The sequence below is a fragment of the Pollicipes pollicipes genome, unplaced genomic scaffold (assembly GCF_011947565.3).
Source record: "Pollicipes pollicipes isolate AB1234 unplaced genomic scaffold, Ppol_2.1 Scaffold_5724;HRSCAF=6776_pilon_pilon_pilon, whole genome shotgun sequence".
Taxonomy (NCBI): domain Eukaryota; kingdom Metazoa; phylum Arthropoda; class Thecostraca; order Pollicipedomorpha; family Pollicipedidae; genus Pollicipes; species Pollicipes pollicipes.
In genome coordinates this window covers 14644099-14663373 of record NW_023596746.1, presented here as the reverse complement: position 1 = coordinate 14663373, position 19275 = coordinate 14644099, and the positions used below count along the sequence as shown (strand labels likewise).

At 49.9% G+C, this 19275-nt stretch overlaps 2 protein-coding genes across 2 annotated transcripts in view; one reads left to right on the top strand and one right to left on the bottom strand.

The window, feature by feature from the left end:
• Positions 1-19275, top strand: part of LOC119103990 (glutamate receptor ionotropic, kainate 2) — an 89416-nt gene that overhangs the window by 49892 nt on the left and 20249 nt on the right. The window contains exons 10-13 of the mRNA XM_037227702.1: positions 8281-8382; positions 9567-9770; positions 11593-11796; positions 13134-13238. Of these exons, the coding sequence (XP_037083597.1) occupies positions 8281-8382; positions 9567-9770; positions 11593-11796; positions 13134-13238 (615 nt within the window). The remainder of the gene's footprint in view (positions 1-8280; positions 8383-9566; positions 9771-11592; positions 11797-13133; positions 13239-19275) is intronic.
• Positions 2025-4269, bottom strand: LOC119103989 (zinc transporter ZIP3-like). The gene has a single exon (XM_037227701.1). The coding sequence runs from the start codon at positions 4015-4017 to the stop codon at positions 2890-2892; it is 1128 nt and encodes a 375-aa protein (XP_037083596.1). The 5' UTR covers positions 4018-4269; the 3' UTR covers positions 2025-2889.

The window sequence follows — 19275 nt, the reverse complement described above, 5'->3', positions numbered from 1 at the left end:
TTAGACACAATGAACACATCTCAGATGTTTTAAACTTAAGAGCGAATGCCTCCTTGATGGCCTTTTTTGACATAGCACGCTCAGGCTGAAGTTCAGGGAGATATGGACACTTAACCACTTTTAGAGTTCAAAGTCATCTACAGAGCACAGGACCATTCAGATAGGAAAATAAGCGAATCTTTTAAGATATTAATAGATTAACTTAATCTTGATACTATATCAGATACTAATAATATTCACTTTTCGCTAGATTAATTTTATAAGAAGTCGGCAACCAGACTTAACACACAGGGCTCGGTGTGACCAATTGTGTAAATGTGATTAGTGCCTTGATGTGGGGTGCGCGCGAGCTTAAAATCGTGTTCATGCATGAGTGATGCCTGACGCGTGATGCGTGATGCCTGTTTAATTGAAATCATTTGCATGTATAGGTGATGCATGATGAGTGATGCCTGTTTACTTTAAGTTATTTTAATGAAATCGCTTACATGTGTGAGTGTGTTATGCACGATGTCTATAAACTTGAGCTCGGTTGCACATAGACGTATTTTTATGGTAATTTAATACGTAGATAGATGTGCCCTGCATCATGTAAATTGCTAGCAACTGCTCCTTGTTGAATTCTTGATGGTTAGTGCTCTGTAAAAGCTGCGGCTTGTTGTTAAAAAAAACTTAAAATCTAGTAAGATCGGCAGAAAATTTTGAATTTGCTACCCACATTTGTTTTGATATAGGCATGGAGCCGAAATATCACATCTTTCCTTCCATTCTCATGTTAATTCTACCGGGAAGAAGACTATTATTACCGCCTCATCTATATGCATAATGCTCCTAGCAAATGCAGTTCACAACTTACGTGAAGTAATAAAAAGTTTTGGTCATTAACTTAACACTACGTTGTTTTTTACGGTCATTATATTGGAGGCACTGTGATGAGCCAGTGATTGAAAGCTGGTGCTTGTTGGCGTTGTCTTGCTGATGTCCGCTGATTCAGTCGTGTTGGCTACCGTGTAGCGCCCGTGACAGTTTATTGTCGGGCTGTGGATGGGCCTGGCGGGCTCCCGCCAGCTCGCAGCGCCAGTCGGACGAACGCGAGTCGGGAAGTGCTCAATTAGGGTCATATTTCCAGTGATGGAGCTCCCTTTGAGCGGGCTCGCCAGCGGCTTCGTGCACTGCCTGGCTGCACTGGCTGAAACGCTTTAGGCGCGTGAAACGGCTGTGCCATTGCAGTGCAGCATTGCTCGTTGCATACACTCGCGGTGGAAGAAGAAACCGAAACGACATGATGGAGCACCGGAGCACGGCGACAGCAGCGCGTTGGTGGCGATTGCACTGATCTATGTTTCACGAAAACTGTTGCTCATAGCGGCCTCTATGATGTCAATATGAGCCACCTCGCTGACGCGCTCCAAGGGACCGTCCACGTGAAGGGTTTTGTGGAAAGGACGCGTGGAAGATCCGCAAGCACGGGACAGTCTAGAGACGCACCATTTGCAACATCAGAAAGTGACAGAAATGAAATGTATTACTTTTATAGTGGTGAGCAGGGAGTGAGATATGATTTCTCTCCCAGAGTCGGCTGCTTCACATGAAAATTCTGGGCTATTCAGACGGATTTCGAACAAACTGGTATGACTGATCAAATCGTACGTGCCTGGTGCAACAATACGTGAAAAGTACACAAAAGGTGAGATACTCCCTTTAAGATAAACTCGCTATAGACGACTCGGAGAACGTACGAGATCACCCAACCGGCTGCTCGGGGGCAGTCTGGAAATTATCCGGGCAAGGGTGGGTTGCACATCCCAGCCAGTGTTTCATTTTGTGGGCCAACCACAAGCATTACCCAACTGGCAAAGTCAGGGAACAGTCGGGATCGGACCGAAATTGCTGGCTGTATTACCGCAGACAAAGACGCCGTGGGGCTGGACAATCGTATCGCATTGTCGTTTATTGCACTGCAGTGCGTTTCACGTGAACTTGTGTGAGATGCAACAATTCCAGTGCAAATATGTTATCGATTACCATTGTGAATCGCGATTGTTCATTTCAAGAGTGCGACAATCATACCGAATGACATTAAGGAAAGATAAATATTATTAGCGGAAATGGCATAGATACACATTCCCAGAACATGTTTCTGAGCATATGAATGACATCGCAAAGTTTGGTGTCCCATGACCCTAAAAAAGTACACCACTCAGGCCAATGCTGTTACACCTACCACCTTTGACATAAACAAATGAAACTGGCCATCCAGTGCTTCCACCACTCCAACTTCACCAGTTGACCAGAGCCACACTTGTCACACCTCTTACCCATGTATTGCTCCCCATCTGGCCACACCTGCTATGGTGAGCAACGCGCGCGTGTGGACGGCCTTCTGCGGAAGAACTCAGAACGTGACACCGCACTGGGCGCACTCTTCTTTGGAAGAACTCAGAACGTGACACTGTACTGGGCGCACTCTTCTTTGGAAGAACTCGGAGCGTAACACTGTACTGGGCCCACTGTTCAGCGCCTGTCTGTCTGTCGTCAAACGCCATCTGGTGCAGATGGTGAGAGCCTCGCGGGCATTGCCACCGCCCTCAGGGACGGACTCCTCTTCAAGGCACGCTGGTTCCGGTATAATATCCTGCCAGTTTGCGGGGGATATCTTGTGCCAGGCCTTGGCCTGCTTTGGTTCTTTCCTCTAGATAGATATGTTTCGACGGCCGATAGCATATGGCCCTGTTGAAAGTGCAGGTGGTGTTGGTCCCGGCTCGAGGCGCTGCCTAACTGAGTGACCTCGTCCTGAGCACCAGTCATTCGAAGTAGAAACTGACATCGCCCGCTCCACAGGCGACTTGGAATGCCGGGCTCGCAGATTTGGTTCAGCGCAGTCTTCCTTCACTCGGTGAGGTAAACGATAAGCGACATGCCCGAGAAGCCCAAGAACATGCAGGCGATGCTGACGAAGGCGTTCTGCGAGTGTTCTAGCTCGTCCGGCACCAGCTCCATGAACGTGACGTGCAGGAAGACGCCGGCGGCCAGCGCCTGGCACGTGCCCGACAGGGCGTAACCGGTTGCGCCTTCCGCCGTACCCAGCGCGATTCCCAGTCCGATCCCAAGCGGGATCATGGTGGTGAAGGCGCAGATGAGGCGCAGGCTCTTCCAGAAGCTGACCTTCTGCTGTGCTATCTTCACACCAATGGCCAGACCGACCAGCGACTCGTGAATCAGGATGGCCAGCAGCAAGTTCAGCAGCACCGACATTGACACCTGCAGGCCAATGGCCATGCCTTCAAACAGCGAGTGCAGACTGATGGCCGACAGCAGCATGAGGAAACGTAGCCCCGAGTTGTTCGCCGCGAGCACGGCGCCGTGGCTGTGACCCTGCCCCGACGTCTCCGGTGCCGCCATCACCTGGAGCTCAACACCGTTTGGCTCTTTGCCACCTGTCTGTGCCGTCAGCGGCCGGCCGGCCTCACCACCGTCTTCGCGGTCGTCTCCCTTGGGCAGAGTCGTCCGTGGCGCCGCCTCCGACACTACGTCCGCTATGTTCTCGATGCTGAGCGCGCGCATACCAGGCTCTGGCTTTTGCTGGCCGCGCCCCTGCAACCAGATGGCAAAGTTCTCCACAGTCAGAATCAAGAAGAAGCCGACCAGCACGAGTGCCTCGCCCACCGGGTAGTGCACTGACACCTCCAGCTCCACCCACAGTTTGCTGAAAAGTTCCTGCACCATCGGGATCAGACCGAGGAAGCACAGGTCCAGAAAGACGCCCGAGGCCAGCGAGTTGGCCACCGACAGGACTGTGCGGAACCCGCGCGACTCCACGCTGATCGCACTGGCGTTACGCCGCATCAGCACGCCGGGCAGCACGCCGATGGTGGTGGTGACCAAGAAGATGACGAGGATGCCGAGAATCTGCGCCACGAGAATATCCATGGTGACGGCGGCTGCGGGCGGGGCTGCGACCACGAGCGACGAGAGCGTTGGCCGCCGCCTCCCGGCACCACAGGCGGACTGACGCATCCCGGGCGGCGTGGCACGATAACGAGAAGCAATTGTTTACAGGCAGATAGACGACCGGTCTGAGGCGCTCTGCGACATCGGCGCAGGGGGCAGGCCGGCCGAATCACTCACTGAATCTGGTCCTGTGGGTGGGTCCACTGGCCGCTCTGACGTCTGGCCGCCGCTCTGGTCCTGTGGAGTGACGTTTGGCCGCTGCTCTGGTCATGTATAGGGACGTCTGGCCGCCTCCCTAGTCCTGTTGAGTGACGTCTGGCCGCTGCTCTGGTTCTGCAGAGTGGCGCCTGGTCTTTGCGTTTGGTCATGTATTGTGGCGTCTGGCCACTGCTTTCCTCCTGCAGTGCCGCTCGGCCGCCGCTCTGCCCTTTATTGTGGCGTCTTGTCACTGGTCGATTCCTGTAGTAGCGTTTGGCCACCACCCAGGTGATGTGATGACGTCACACGGTCATTCCGGTGCCGTGGTGATGTCAGATCACCACTGCAGTGTTACAGTGACGCGATATTTCTACTTCTGTCGGTGGTGATGTCAGATTAGCACTTCGGTCCTGAAGTGACGCCAGACCATCACTCCGATGCTCTAGTGACGTCAGACCCGCACACTGATGCAGTAGCGACGGCAGACCACCACCACACCGGCCCGGTGTTGACGTTTGCCCACTGTTCCCACCGCGGCAGTAGCGACGAATGCGTCGCCATCGCCTCATACAGATCATCACGCCATGCCCGCAGCTGCATCGACGCCGCGTCACGCGGGTCTTTCACGCAACTCCACACAAGTGTTCAGACCTTTTCGCCGCCGACAGACGTGCCAGACTTGGGAAATGAGTGGGTAAAAGGAGCGAGAGTCAGCTATCTGTATCATTCTCCTGCCCCATCCAGGCGACCTTTTACGGATCACAGTCAAATATTTGAACCAGTTGTTCTTAGTCTTCTTTTTCCAGCCACTGCCGTACTTCAGGTTCCCCTGTATTGCATAACTCGTGGCTGAGAGCAGGTGTCATACCACTGAATAAGTGAAACGAAAATCGACGCTCTGAGTAATATCACTTGTTATCATTTTCGTGGCATCGGTGTTGAAGCCTGTAACGCCGGGAACGGTGATCCAAAACGGGCATGGAGTGTTGGAATTGGTGGTGCACCTTTTTCAGTGGCGCAGGAACGACTTTAAGTTGGTGGGTAGCGTAGGACGAAAAAAACGACTTGCCATGTGCACTACCAATGATTTTGATGATTTTCAATGATTGCAATGATTGATTGCAATGATTTTCCTCCTCGGATTTTGGTCCCTTCACGTGACATGTGTTTCGTTAGTGTAATTTGGGAAAAGGTGATCTGTTATCGAAATACTACCTGGCGTGGCCGGTAAAGCGCGGGCAATGACGTAATTTACACTGCAGGGAAATAATCTGTGAGAATTGTGTTTTTTTTCATCAAAGCCAGTACATCTGGCATGCCTTGTAGGAACTCGTATTTTGCCTGAATTAAATCGTTGAACAGGCTAAAAATAGCCGTATTTGAAAGAAAGGTTCAGGGAGCAGTACAGCTAAAATAATCTGTACAAGCCCTCGCACGACCAGACTTCAATTTCAGGGCAACCGAGGATAAAAGGTAGGCAACAAGGTGAAAACTTCCCACCTTAGTTTCAAGCTTTCCACCACGGGCCTAAAACACGTGGCATGCCGCCATGTCCTACTTCGTATTTGCTTGCTTGACCTACCAGTCAGTGCGGCCATGTGGCGGGAGTGCAGCAGCACGGGCCGCCCGCGGGCTCCTCAGCCACTTCCGGCAGCGGACGGGTCGAGCGCTGAGGGTTCGAGGCCGTACGCGACGCAATATAGAGATGAACAAATGCAAGTGGGGTAGTGGTGGTGGCCTGCAAAACGGTCGACATTGCCTCTGCGTTGCTGAAATATATATATTATATATATATATATATATATATATATATATATGTTATGGATTTTTCCGTGGCAACTAGTAAACTATTAGTAGGTACCGGTTAAGCAACGTTATCCAGTAAGTATTAGGATGTGTTGTAAGACCATTGGACATTTTAAGACGATTCTTGTGGTCGCGAGTACTAAAACATGTGCTAGATAGCGTCAAGGATACCAATATTTAAGCTGTTAATGCATTTGGGAGGAGTATTATGCAAATAGATAAGACAGTGTTGTTAGCTTAGTCCTTCCTATGGCCAGGAGAACGGGAAGATGGATATAATATGTCGGCTATATACCTTTGTCAAAGCGAAAAAATAATTATGAGCAGATAATTGTTAATAATAATCTTTTTGACAAAGGTATGTGGACTGGCAAAGGCAAACACTCCTTATTATCGTTTTAATCGTTTTGACATGGGCATGTCTGACTCATCATTAATATATCTATATCACCGTTCTCCTGGTCATTCGACGAAGAATATGCCTAATTGTAGTATCTGATTCCAACATTCCGATGTTTGCCTGGCGAAATTATTGTTACCAGCGTTTGCTTGATGCGCCTGTCTTACCAGTACGTCATGGTACAGGTAAGATCGATTATTTGCAACATAAAAGTGCATAGTACATTAAAGGCCGTCAAACATCAGACGGGACGGTGGTTAAGTGCAGCCAAATGCCGCTTTCTTAACTGCAAAAGATATATTTTCATATGCCTTACCTTCAGTTTATTCGTACCGTAACAGCTGGTAGATTCACAATCGATTAGCACACGGCAGTCGGTATTCTTCACTGTTCTGGTCAGTTTTAAATAAAATACCGCAATTCAGAACTCCGCACAAGTTAAATTAAGCCTTCTCATCGTATTTCTGACACGCCCTTCGTCACCCTGGCAAGAAGCGTAATTTGCGTCCATGCGACCCAGCCGAAAGCTGAACAACCCCAAACGTGGGTCACGACACCACAGACTGAGGAGTGCTGGCTTAGAGAAAGATCAAATTTCAAATACCAGGATGCCTTTTCGTCGGGTCTGCTGAAGGTCATACAATCTCATGCCGCATCTGACGGCGCCGCCCTCTTTGGCTGGTAACTCGCCCCGGGTACGTCACTCTGTGCTCGCGGCGTTTAGGTGCCGCCGCAAGAAATAGGACCTGCTGCGCGTCTTCGATGACACAGCCCACAAAGACGGCCTCACACGGGCGGCTGGGCCAGAGGGGACGAGATGTCGACTGGTTTTGGGACGGCGGTTATGACAGCTTCGGCTGCTCCACAAAGTTCGCGTGATATTGCGTATGTCATGTCTAAGCAAGAAGTGATAATTAACAGTCACACATATGCCGAGAGGTACCTATTGAAAGGATACGTGGGACAATTTTTGTTTTGGAGAAGACCGCCGCGCCAACAAAGTCATTCTTGTTGTCTTTCTGAGAATCGGCTCAGCGTGTTGCCAGGATTGCGCCTTGTGAGGATGGCGAGACTGTGTCTGCCTTGTGAGGATGGCGAGACTGTGTCTGCCTTGTGAGAATGGCGAGACTGTGTCTGCCTTGTGAGGACGGCGAGACTGTGTCTGCCTTGTGAGGATGGCGAGACTGTGTCTGCCTTGTGAGGACGGAGAGACTGTGTCAGCCTTGTGAGGATGGCGAGACTGTGTCTGCCTTGTGAGGATGGCGAGACTGTGTCTGCCTTGTGAGGACGGCGAGACTGTGTCTGCCTCGCGCAGTACGATAAGCCACTCGTTCATTGCCGGCACTGCCACGCACGTGCTTCCGTTGTTTGTTATGATTCAGTACTGGAGCTTCGCATTTGCTATGGTGGTCGTCGCTCAGTGGTCGGAAGGCACATCTAAGCAAGCGGCCTGGGGCGAGCTGCGTGAGCGCGTCACCAGTGTCATACGGAACACTACGGGAAAGGCGGGCGGCGCGTGATGCCTCCCGGCGACTCCACATAGATTGCTGATTTATCTGTACTGCAGCCTTAGTGTCAGCCGTTGTGTGGGCCATGTCACCAATGACTGGGGCCAGCTATGGTGCGATGAGGCGAGGCGCTCCAGACATCTTTCAGAATGGTAGCTTGCAGTGACGCAGCGGCGTAGTGGGTAACGTAGTGACGCAGTGACGCAGTGAGTAACGCAGCGACGTAGCTGGTCAGCTAGGCCAGGAATACGACTGCAGGACCTGTGACGTAGTGAAGAGTTGTGCTATCTGGTGCGATCTACCATCTGCACTAACTGTACTTGCGATGCTCACCTGAGAACGCCTAACTAACTTCTTTTGCTGACAGAGCCCCATCATCAGTCTGCTCACTGTGCTGCATGTTTGACCTTGCCGCAGGTCGGCGAGTGGACCCCAGCGGGTCACGTCAACATCACAGACTACGAGGCCTTCTACGACCCAGGCACACTGAACGTCACGCTGGTGGTGACCACCAACCTGGTGAGCGTCCGCCGGTGCACTTCGGGAGCCACGAGACGTGCCAGGCAGATATGTCCAATCTCTTTTACCTCACAGGTGGGCTGTGCTGAAGCTGTGCTCCCTGACAGGAACGGCTAATCAACTGGCAAGGTTATCTGGTATTACCAGCAATGCGAACGTATTTCTTCTGGTGGCTGATGCAGTGGCTTGTGAAGATAGCATTTCAAATTTGTCCGATGTCCACCTGTATCTTCCTGCCCTCTGTGGCACCCACCCAATCCAGCATAGTAATACATAGGCCGATAAAGTCTGCATCTGCTTCAATCTCAGCATCGGGTTACTGCAAAGAAGCTGTTGACTTTCGCACCGACAGCATAGGTGTGTTCTAACAGGAAGTGTTTCAGAATAATCAACAATTTAAACGGTGATGTAAGACTTATGGGTCTGTGCACAAAACGTTCTCCCTGATAGCAAACAATGTGCATATGCGCATACGCTCGTGCTTCTCGTTTCTGGCACCCCAGACGCTATGACCTTGGAGGTAACTTTGTGGGTGTACAAGGTAGGCAGTATTGCACCAAACTTCCCACGACCAGAGGCATGTGACGACAGTCTCAAATCAAGGCCCACGACCAGGGGCATTCGATGACCAAATCAAAGCTCACAACCAGAGGTGTTTGTTGACGGTCTAAAAGCAATGCCCACGACCAGTGGCTGGGCACGACCAGAGTTGACGTCTCAGGTCCAGGCAGCGTAATCCTGAGGTCGTACGGACGAACACTGGCGCACCGACCACTACTATTTCGAATGCTGTGATATGTCGGGCTCGCAGCGTGTTTGCACGTGGCGTTTCGTGTCATTGCTCTGCCTGGCCAGGTCTCGCTCCAAAGTTATATAAAAATGTCACTCACAATTACGTCGCATTTTCAGTTTCAGCTCAGTTGTGCTATGAAATGTCGCGGTAAATCCTAGTTGCGTTTTTTGCCACTTACTCAAATCAAGGTTGATGCTTTTACGGTGTTTTGCGGTGCCGCGCTTGGCAAACAAGGCCTTCTACAAGCGGGTGTGGCCAAGCCAGAAGATGTCTGCCGACCAAACCGCGGCAACATCTGCCGACCGAAGAATGGTGTCAGCCCCTCAGAGGGGGGAGGGAGGTGGAAGAGCAGGGGTATCGGGCGGGCCACCAGCGCCGCCATGGGTTCCAGGACACGCCGTACGTGATGATGCGACCCGGCAAGAACTACACGGGTAACGCCCGCTTCTACGGCTTCTGTATCGATCTCCTGGAGCTGATCGCCGACATGGCCGGGTTCTCGTACATCATGGAGGTGGTGCCCGATCGACGCTACGGCGCGCGCGATCCGGAGACGGGCGAGTGGGACGGCATGGTTCACGAGCTGGTGAAAGGCGTACGTGTGCGCCGCCGGTGCGGCGCTGCAGACCCTGCAGAGTCCTGCAGATGGCGTGTATCATTCGAGTGCACCATGTTTAGCTTCCCTCAATAGCAGGCGCGGCACGTAGCAGAGGTCGTAGAAGCCAAAGGTGTAGGCATCGATCGCAGATGGACTTCTTTCGGGAAATACTGCTTTCTTTCAGCAAAGCCTGGTCACGTTAAGTTTCTTCTGTACTGTTTTCGGTTCCAGGCTGTGTGGGGCTCACGCGGCGGCCTATCGCAAGAGGCACGGTCTCGCCGTTCGTATTCGGGTCGGCGGCGGAGGGAGACAGGCGGTGCACAAGGCGGGCGCGCTGCAGCCTGGCCCGAGATTGGGTGTCGCGCGCCCCCGCGGCGAACCGTGATTTGTTGGACCTGGGGAGAGGGACAGTACGTGATCTGGGTGGCAAGGCCGCTCAAGGCTCGGGCGTTTTGCGACAAAAGGTCGCGGATATCGGACCTCTTGCCCTGATGAGCCGCGATTAGGAAGATCTGGAGCGGGTGCCTGCCGAGCCGAGTCGTCCGAGATCAGGGCGTCCCCTGGGAGAGCCGACGAGCCAATCTGGGTGGGACGCTGTCAGGATGACACGCCGCCCTGCGTTTGGTGGCGTGGCGTTCAAATTTGCTTCTGGCTCTGACGTTGTGCCGATTTGTATGCAGAACAGCAATGCATAATCTGCGGGAACCATAACACGGTTGAAGTATCAACATAAACGTTTCGTATTCGCATTGTGTGAATGAAATGCCCGAATCATGCCTACGTTAGATTTATAATCATACCTGTAGGCAGTTGGATGATCCACAACCAGTAAGGCGATCAGCGCCAGCTAAGCAGGCTACATTTTCTGTCTTATGACCGGCGCCGAACGTTGCCGTCTTTGGCAGTATTTGGCAGAGGACGGTATTGCAATCTGGTCACGTCCCTCTTTGCCGTCACAATCCTTCGTTCTGGCGCAGTGTCTGGTTGGTCTCGCCCATCCTCTCCTCCAACGTGTTGGGTGATCCAATGAAGACGGGATCCGTCATTCCGTCACTTCTTTGACGGGCCTCTGACCAGCACCGGGCTGAGCCTAGGTCAGGCCGGTGTCTAATCTCGCCCCGGGCTGTGCCGAGGTCAGGCCGGTGTCTGATCTCGCCCCGGGCTGTACCGAGGTCAGGCCGGTGCCTGATCTCGCCCCGGGCTGTGCCGAGGTCAGGCTGGTGTCTGAACTCGCCCCGGGCTGTGCCAAGGTCAGATCGGCCTCTGACCTGGCCCCAGGCTGTGCCTAGGTCAGGCCGGTGTCTGATCTCTCCCGGGCTGTACCCGGCCGCTGATCTCGCCCTGGGCTGTGCCAAGGTCAGGTCGGCCGCTGATCTCGCCCTGGGCTGTACCGAGGTCAGGCCGGTGTCTGATCTAGCCCGAGGCTGTGCCAAGGACAGGCCGGTGTCTGATCTCGCCCCGGGCTGTACCGAGGTCGGGCCGGTGTCTGATCTCGCCCCGGACTGTGCCCAGGTCAGGTCGGTGTCTGACCTCGCCCCGGGCTGTGCCGAGGTCAGGCCTGTTTCTGATCTCGCTCCGGGCTGTGCCTAGGTCAGACCGGCCGCTGATCTCGGCCCGGGCTGTACCGAGGTCAGGCCTGTTTCTGATCTCACTCCGGGCTGTGCCTAGGTCAGACCAGCCGCTGATGTCGCCCCGGGCTGTGCCGAGGTCAGGCCTGTTTCTGACCTCGCCCCGGGCTGTGCCGAGGTCAGGCCTGTTTCTAATCTCGCCCCGGGCTGTGCCTAGGTCAGACCAGCCGCTGATGTCGCCTGTCCTGCAGGACCGTCCGTACGTGATGCTTCGCCAGGGGACCAACCTCACCGGCAATGACCGCTTCGAAGGGTTCTGCATTGACCTGCTGCGCTCCGTAGCCAACTTTGTAGGCTTTAACTACACCATCATGCTGAACCCGGACGGCATTTACGGCCTGCCTGACCCCGAGACGGGCGAGTGGAACGGCCTCGTGCGTCAGCTGATAGACAAGGTAGCGGCCGACGCCGGCGACGCGGCACGTCCCCCCCCCCCCCCCTCCCACAGGGAGACAGGGCCTGGCTGCTGAATGTTCGGTGTTAGTGATGCTCTGCTCAGAGTGAAATTGACCTGTCGGCTGTTAGACGCGGCATGCCTGCTGTCGCAAGACCTAAGGTTAACCAGGGTGTTCGTTGCATCCCGCCCCCTGCTGCGTACGTGCGGAGGACGTGCTGCATGTGCGTATTGAAGCTGGTCCTAGTGCGGCGCGATGGTTCGGCGAGCTGGCGATGCAGCCTCGCTTCCAGGTCCTGCTAAAATAAATACGGATCATGTGTTCGAGTTTAGGCCGTCGTGTGCTTCAACCTCGCATTGCTAAAACTACGCCAGCAACGGATAATGGGGCCGGCGATCGGGCAAACGAGAGTTAACAGTGCCGCCTGACGAACCGTTTCATTGTGCAAGTCGTCGAACAGGTTGGGTAACTAAAATGAGCCTTGCGCTTTGCTTTGTTGCCGAGCCTGCGAGCAACTGCATTCATATTTTCAGTACAATTGTAATATAACGTAACATATGTAACAATGATAACCGTAAGAATATGATAATGCTTCTGACGAAGAACGCTCGTTTTTCATTGCACGAGTATTTGTGCCGCATAGCTTCCACGCCAAACGTTGGTGGCAGCCTATGTATGGCAATCTTTCACCTAGTGGACATGAATGTGATAGCTTTCCCAGTGCATGAATGCTTATGCGCTTACTCTCCTTTACATCGATTATCAAATATTTTACCCATAGACAGGCACGTTGGAGATGCGTTGAAAGAACGCCCGCTCGGCATCTTGCGCTGTCATGCTTTTGTGGGACGTTTTTTGTCAACTCAAAATAAACCATGCAACTCCAAATTGGACTTAACTTGAGGGCGGTGCTTTTCGTAGCCGTTTATTTAGCAGTTGTTTGCTTCGTTGACCTCACCACCACTAGATGTTGTTAGTGCTGCACTTGGTTGTAGCGTGCGTCGCTCACGTGGGAGCCACGTAAGCCAGGCACGTCATGCCCTCCCCTCTTGAGGTTTATGCTATATCTGAACGACCTTCGCAGGAATTCGGTCAAAATTTGTGTGTTAGGAGAAAATGGTGGCTACGTGCCTGCTGCTCCACGTGTAATATGTTTCGTGAGGCTGTCGTTACCCTCAGCACTGTTGTAAAAAAACGATAATTTTCAAGTTAACACTCCGCTACAACCTGTGCGCAAACTGTAGAATATCAAGTCTGTTCACTACATCTTAAGGCTACTCATCCTTCATGCTCTGCGAGTGTGTGTCTCGTATGGTACAAAGCTGCCACGTCCACAGAAAGCAGACCTGGCAGTGGGCTCCATGTCCATCAACTACGCCAGAGAGAGTGTCATCGACTTCACCAAGCCATTCATGAACCTGGGCATCACCATCTTGTTCAAGGTGGGGCGGTAGACGCGGGGGTAGCGAGGTAACACGGCGTGATAGGCATGCTCGACGAAGGGCCGTGTTGTGTGTTACAGGCCGATGGAAGGTCTAATGTCGGAGACTTGCGGGGACGGCCAGATCAGCGCTCGCCACTGGTCGCGCTGGTCATGAACGGGTGAGGGCCGGGCTCCCTCTACTGACGGAACACCAACAGGCCTTGGACGGTCGAATGGGCTGTTTAATATACTTCACACTCGTTTTAGCTGGGGTAAAAAAGAACATTTAAGTGCCAACTTTTCTGCAAGTTTTGTTCTGTCAATAAAATGCTCGAGACATTTGCCATAATTGTAAAATGTGATTAGCTTTCGTTTCTCCTACGAAGCAAAACCAAAACAAAATGTCACATAACGCTGAAAGTCATCCTGCCAGCACAATATACCTTAGAGTCGGGGTTAAATACACGAGGCAAACACTGTTATACGATGATTAAAGCATGAAAACAAGGAACTGGTGGTGGTGGTGGTTGTGGTGGTGGTTGTTCCAGTGCTGGTGGTTCACGCCTGGACCTTTTTTCCTTAAAGATAAATCTAGGTCCGCCTGTAAGATTACACTGCAAGCACGTCTGACGGCCGCAATGGAGCAATCGCCCGCGCTGCTTTCGGGTAAAAACGAGCGGCTTAAGCAATAATGTGCGCTTTTCAGTCTTGGTCTGAACTTTAGCCTGACTCTAGATCGATGATAAATGTCTTAATTTCAATTTCAGTAGCCTTATTGTCTAACCAACCATCTCAAAGTCATATGACTGTCCAACACGTCATTGTCGCATGACATTCTACGATTGCCTAGGAATTTGCCTTCGCTAGCAGCCATGCCCTGTCTTTGACCTCTGATATGTCAGCTACCTTTGGAGGTACATTTGATTTTATACCGTAATATCGGCAATCAATTTCCTATAGCTACACACAGCTCGGCGTAACTACACCGCGCCACTGAGCTCTAATTTTTGACGATATTCGGGGTGTCAAACTGACCCCTTGCCTGAGTGCGCTTTCAGTCTCGCCAGTCATATTCATGTCAAAAATGCAAACCCTTTTAACATGATTTTAAGCTGGTCGTCAACATTTCCACGTCGTTCAAAGTTTAGCCATATTAAGCCTAATCCATATCCATGTAGTCGGCCATGAACCTCAAAATCTGGACTGGAAGAAATGTGCTTTGTGAACGATCTTTGTGCAGACAGCGTGCTCTACTTCAGCTTGAAAGGCATGCAGTTGTGAAAGGGAGTTGAAGTGGCAATAGGGCCAAACAGGAATAACAAAAATGATAGCAGTGTAGTTATGCGAGGTCCGAAGATAGCATCTCAAGATGTTAATCTTATAACAATCTTGAAGATTAAGAAGCCAGTGTCTCAAGATGCTAATCTTATAACGATCTTGAAGATTAAGAACCACTAGCAACGCCTACTCCAATGGCAACACGGCCCCAAACTGGTCGACTATCTACAAGTAGTTGCTTCCGGATACGACATAAATGCGGTTGATTCCAAAAATAAGTTTGTCAGAGGAGCTGCCACAGCACACGTGCGCCGGGTTGGAACCCATAAAACGAGTTTTTTTTTTTTAAAAAAGATATCTTGGATTTCGCTTACGGCGTGGTGAAGTAAATCTGGAATATGACGGGAGTCACTAAGTATACCTCTTAGCGAAGTTATTACTCATATGTTCTCATCTAAATCTTCTTCGCTCTCATGAAATGCATTGTTATAACCAAGAAAGGCTTGGCGATCGTAGATTTTAACATTTTTCATAGTTTACCATTGACCGTTACCGCCCCTCAACATGTTAGGAGGTGCTGGTTAAACAAGTTAACAACGTTACATAGATTCGCTTATTCAGATATATATATATATATATATATATATATATATATATATATATATCATGCCACTTCTGGTACTAGACATCTTGGTATGACCCAATGTCCTAGAGGTAGAAAACCATACCCCTGGTGCCATAGCTTACTAAAAATGAATGCTACCATTTCCAACATGCGTCTGTCGTTATCAAGGAAGATTAGGTATTTATGCCCTAAATTGCTTTCTAACGCTTGAGATAAATCCCTGAGCTCGAGACGTCACCAGTCATAAACGCCTCCACTGGTGGATAATCAAATGCGAGTAAGATAAAGTGCTACCCTACAAAACAGCCGACATAAGGTTGTATATTAATGTAGCATAGCTACGTTAAGGCCAAGTCAGATCAATGCTTTCCTGGTATAGTGAATGAACCCACTTCTTACAGCTTTGGAAATTCTTTCCAATGATGTATGCATTCTTGTTTTCAAGCGCATTAGTTTTGCCGTTACGTGATTTAGGTCAATACTAGGATCATAGATAGATTGGGATAGCCAACAGCAATGCGATTAATGATTACTTTGTTAAAAGCTGAAGAAGATGTGGCTGGCCTAATTTTCTATTGCCTAAACTCCACCGTTTCCTTCACTTTCGTTTTGCACTAAGCGGTCTCGATTTCCATAAGTTCACATTACAGTACTCTAGATGACGTAGAATCGTATTCGAAGAAGATATTCATGAGCATTGGAAATGTCTCACGGTGCTTGTATCGGACTCCCGGTTTATGTGGGCTGTTTTTATGGGGCGGGGTGAGGGTTGTTCCACTGGGATTTTTTACTACAAAGACGTTTGCACGAAAATGTTAAAAATCACCCGTGGGGCCTTTGAAAATATTGCAGCAATTTGTGTTGCGCAAGTTTGTTTTCATGGATTCTGAACTTTTATCTGAAAATTACCAAATAGCAAACTAACGAACTGCGCTTTTTGCGTTTTTAAAAGCGTTTTTTTCTGTTGGCATCCACACTTATACCGTATTTAAAAATTGTGTATTTGCTCATAATTGTACTCATCCTTAACGGAAAGTCCTGTAACCAACTGGCAGACTCAGCCGCGTAGTTTGAAAAAAGCGATTTACGCAGACCGTGAAGACCTCGACGCCCATACAGTTCCAGGATTGAAGGGCGCGTCGCGCAGGCCTTATCTGCTTCCAGGGGTGGTGAAAGTGTCCTTTTTGTTACCCATTAAATTTTTGGCGACAAATGCTCACCGGTAGCGTAACGCAATATTAGAGGACAAAATGGTCATTAAGTTCCTGCGCAGAAGCGTCATCGATTATCAGAAAATCACTCAAAGTATATTTCATCACTGCAATTTTCAATATACTGCTTACGACCAAAACGCTCAATTATACTCTGTCCTTCAGCAAAGGTCAGGACAAGTGCCGTTGTTAGGAAAAAGGGAGCACCTGTCCCAGATTATAACATACCCCAGCACAGGAGGGTTTTTTCTACCCTCGGGGCTTGCCGGGACCTCACGATCAAACTCGATCTACGGCTGGATTTGCTTTCCTCGACCGCAAAAAAAACAAGAGCGAATTGCCTCGATAGCCTGGGCAGCAGCATGCATGGTAGATTTTGAACAAGTGGGAAGTAGAACGGTGAATGACGTCAAATATGCAGGCCTCTTCTAGGTCATGCCTGCTAATGAAAATGACGTATGCGCTTTGAGCCCCATCTCAACCGTCATCAAACTATCCACCATACCTTAGGCATGCCCCAAGCCTGGCGCGACATGTTTTGACTGGTGGGCGCTTTTCGCCGCGCCCCAACAAGTACATTGTATCGAAATTTGTTAATTACTTTATATCAGGCGACTTGTTCTTCCTGAACAAGATACTCGCCGTGACAGGAAGGGGGGGGGGCAATACGACCCCCCATCCCCTACAGTTTTCTGAGGATGCCAATGCCGCATTTTGTTCAGTCTCGCTCAAATGTTTAGTAGCCTCTGGGGCATCCATTGCACGCGCGTTGACACCAAAAAGGGTCCGGAGCGATTCTGGTTTCAGGGTAGCGACGTCTCCTTACGAGCATTGCAAAATGATACAGGGCCGGCCGGTGCGACGGGCGCAAAGCGACGATTCTGCGGACCGCGGGCAGAGGGTTGGTGCTGTTGCGTTAACGAAACCGTACATTATGAACGTGGGCTCGAAACGGATAAAACTACATGCCATTATACCGAAAATTAAACAAGGGACACGCCTCATTATGTTTCATGTCACTTCACTGCATTAATTCGTATATATATATATATATATATATATATATATATATATATATATATATATATATATATATATATATAAGCGTGCAAAGCCGATGTGGTTTGGTTTTCAGAAAAATTTGACTTTAGGCTTGGCTAAGTGGGGCCAACTAACAACAGAAGACTTCTTACTAGTCACCAAATCAATCGTTAAAGACAGTTCACCGTTCGTTTGTTCTTTTTTGTGAGGCTCTACCTCTCTTAGGTTGCAAACGTCAGGGAATCCTTCCTCCCCCCATCTCCACCAGTCGGCGGACCGCCGAATCAGGGTTAGGGTTAAATTGTTGGCCGTCATACTTTTTTATTTACTTTATATTCTGGGTTAAAAATCTGCATTTCACCTCATGAAAAGATGAGCTGCTCTTGCAGAATGGCACATTTCATTACCGACGTCGAAACATTGGTAGAAATTCAATCAGCAAGCCGAAGTTGCCCTTTGCATGCAAGAAGTACGCAATTCTAAGCTTACATGTGAGGTTTGTTGGGCATAATGCAGGAGTATCAATTCAAATTAATTTCTGTGATACTACCCAATGTCCATGTTGGGGTGAGCCCTTCATTGCTGATTCCTCCCCAACCAATATTTCTGTCTGGAAAATTGCAAAAATATATGAGAAAAGCTGACTTTAACACAAAAGCATCTTCTACGAGGCTGGGACGCAAAATGACCAGTGCAGTCGACGCGCCCGAAAACACTAATAAACAACAAAATTTTACGAGGCTTATTTATTGACCATGCTCCATGGGCTGCTAAGCCCCCCCCCCCCCCCGCCACCCTAATCATGCAAAAAATTGACGCTTCTGTCAATATGCCACCACCACACAAACTATTGATTTCTACTGTCAATGTAGTCTGCCTACAGGAAAGGCTGTCTGCCTTCCCAACTTGTGCTTAATGTGTACAGTAATTATGGTAAGGTTTCCATCAATTTCGCAATTCAATGTTAGGACAAAACATTAATGTTATGCATCATATTTGCTTCCATGTCATGCCATGCTAACACCGGCAAAGAAAATTTACATATGCATGAGCACCGCAGTGAATGACTTTCAGAGCTTTCCTGTTACATTAGGGGTGCCAGCATCGGAAAATAGCCAACATCGTTCTCAGACCAAATGCCGACCTTTCACTGACGTTCTAGGACAGTTGAACGATAGCACAAACCTCCCGCTGTTTGAAGTAAAACTCTTAGTGAAGAGGGAGATGACAATTAAATATGTCCTCCTCCTCCCTCCTGATTACCTACATTTGCTACACCCCCACTCCTCACTTTCATTGTCTTCCCATGGCCTACATCATTGACTACCATATAAATTTCTAACAACCAAGATTCATGCTAGCAAGATGTTGGACTGTGAATGATTGTTTACATGTTACCAAAACATTTATTAAATAATTGCATTTCAAGTAGGGACATGGTTGTTGAAGACAGGTTTGGGAGCAGTGAAAAGTTGTGCAATATACCCCCAAAATTTGGATATCTCCCAAATGAGCGCACTTTTAGGGGGGGAGGGTTGGACCCTCGAACTGAATAGGAAAGTACGAATACCCCTGATTTAAAGATCTATGTGACTGGCAGCCACTCTCAATCAGGAAAAAAGCAACAATGACACAAATTGGCATTTCAGGAAAATCATCACCTCCTGTCATTTCCCTTCATGAGGAGCGCCATCAAACCCCAACATTAAACCTAGGGTTCTTTTCAAATGAAAGAGGGCTGGTCACTTGTGCCGGCTACAGTGAGTCAACAGCCTTTTTGTTGTCTTAAAAAAGAAGGTCTGGATAATCACAGGCGAATTTCTACCTTGATCGGATTTTCCTTTCGACTTACCCCGAATTGTCAATGCCTGAGGACAGGTTGCTGAATCGCGGCATCGCCA

Coding starts and splice junctions, on each gene's coding strand:
- LOC119103989 (XM_037227701.1), bottom strand. CDS start 4,017: ATGCGTCAGTCCGCCTGTGGTGCCGGGAGGCGGCGGCCAACGCTCTCG.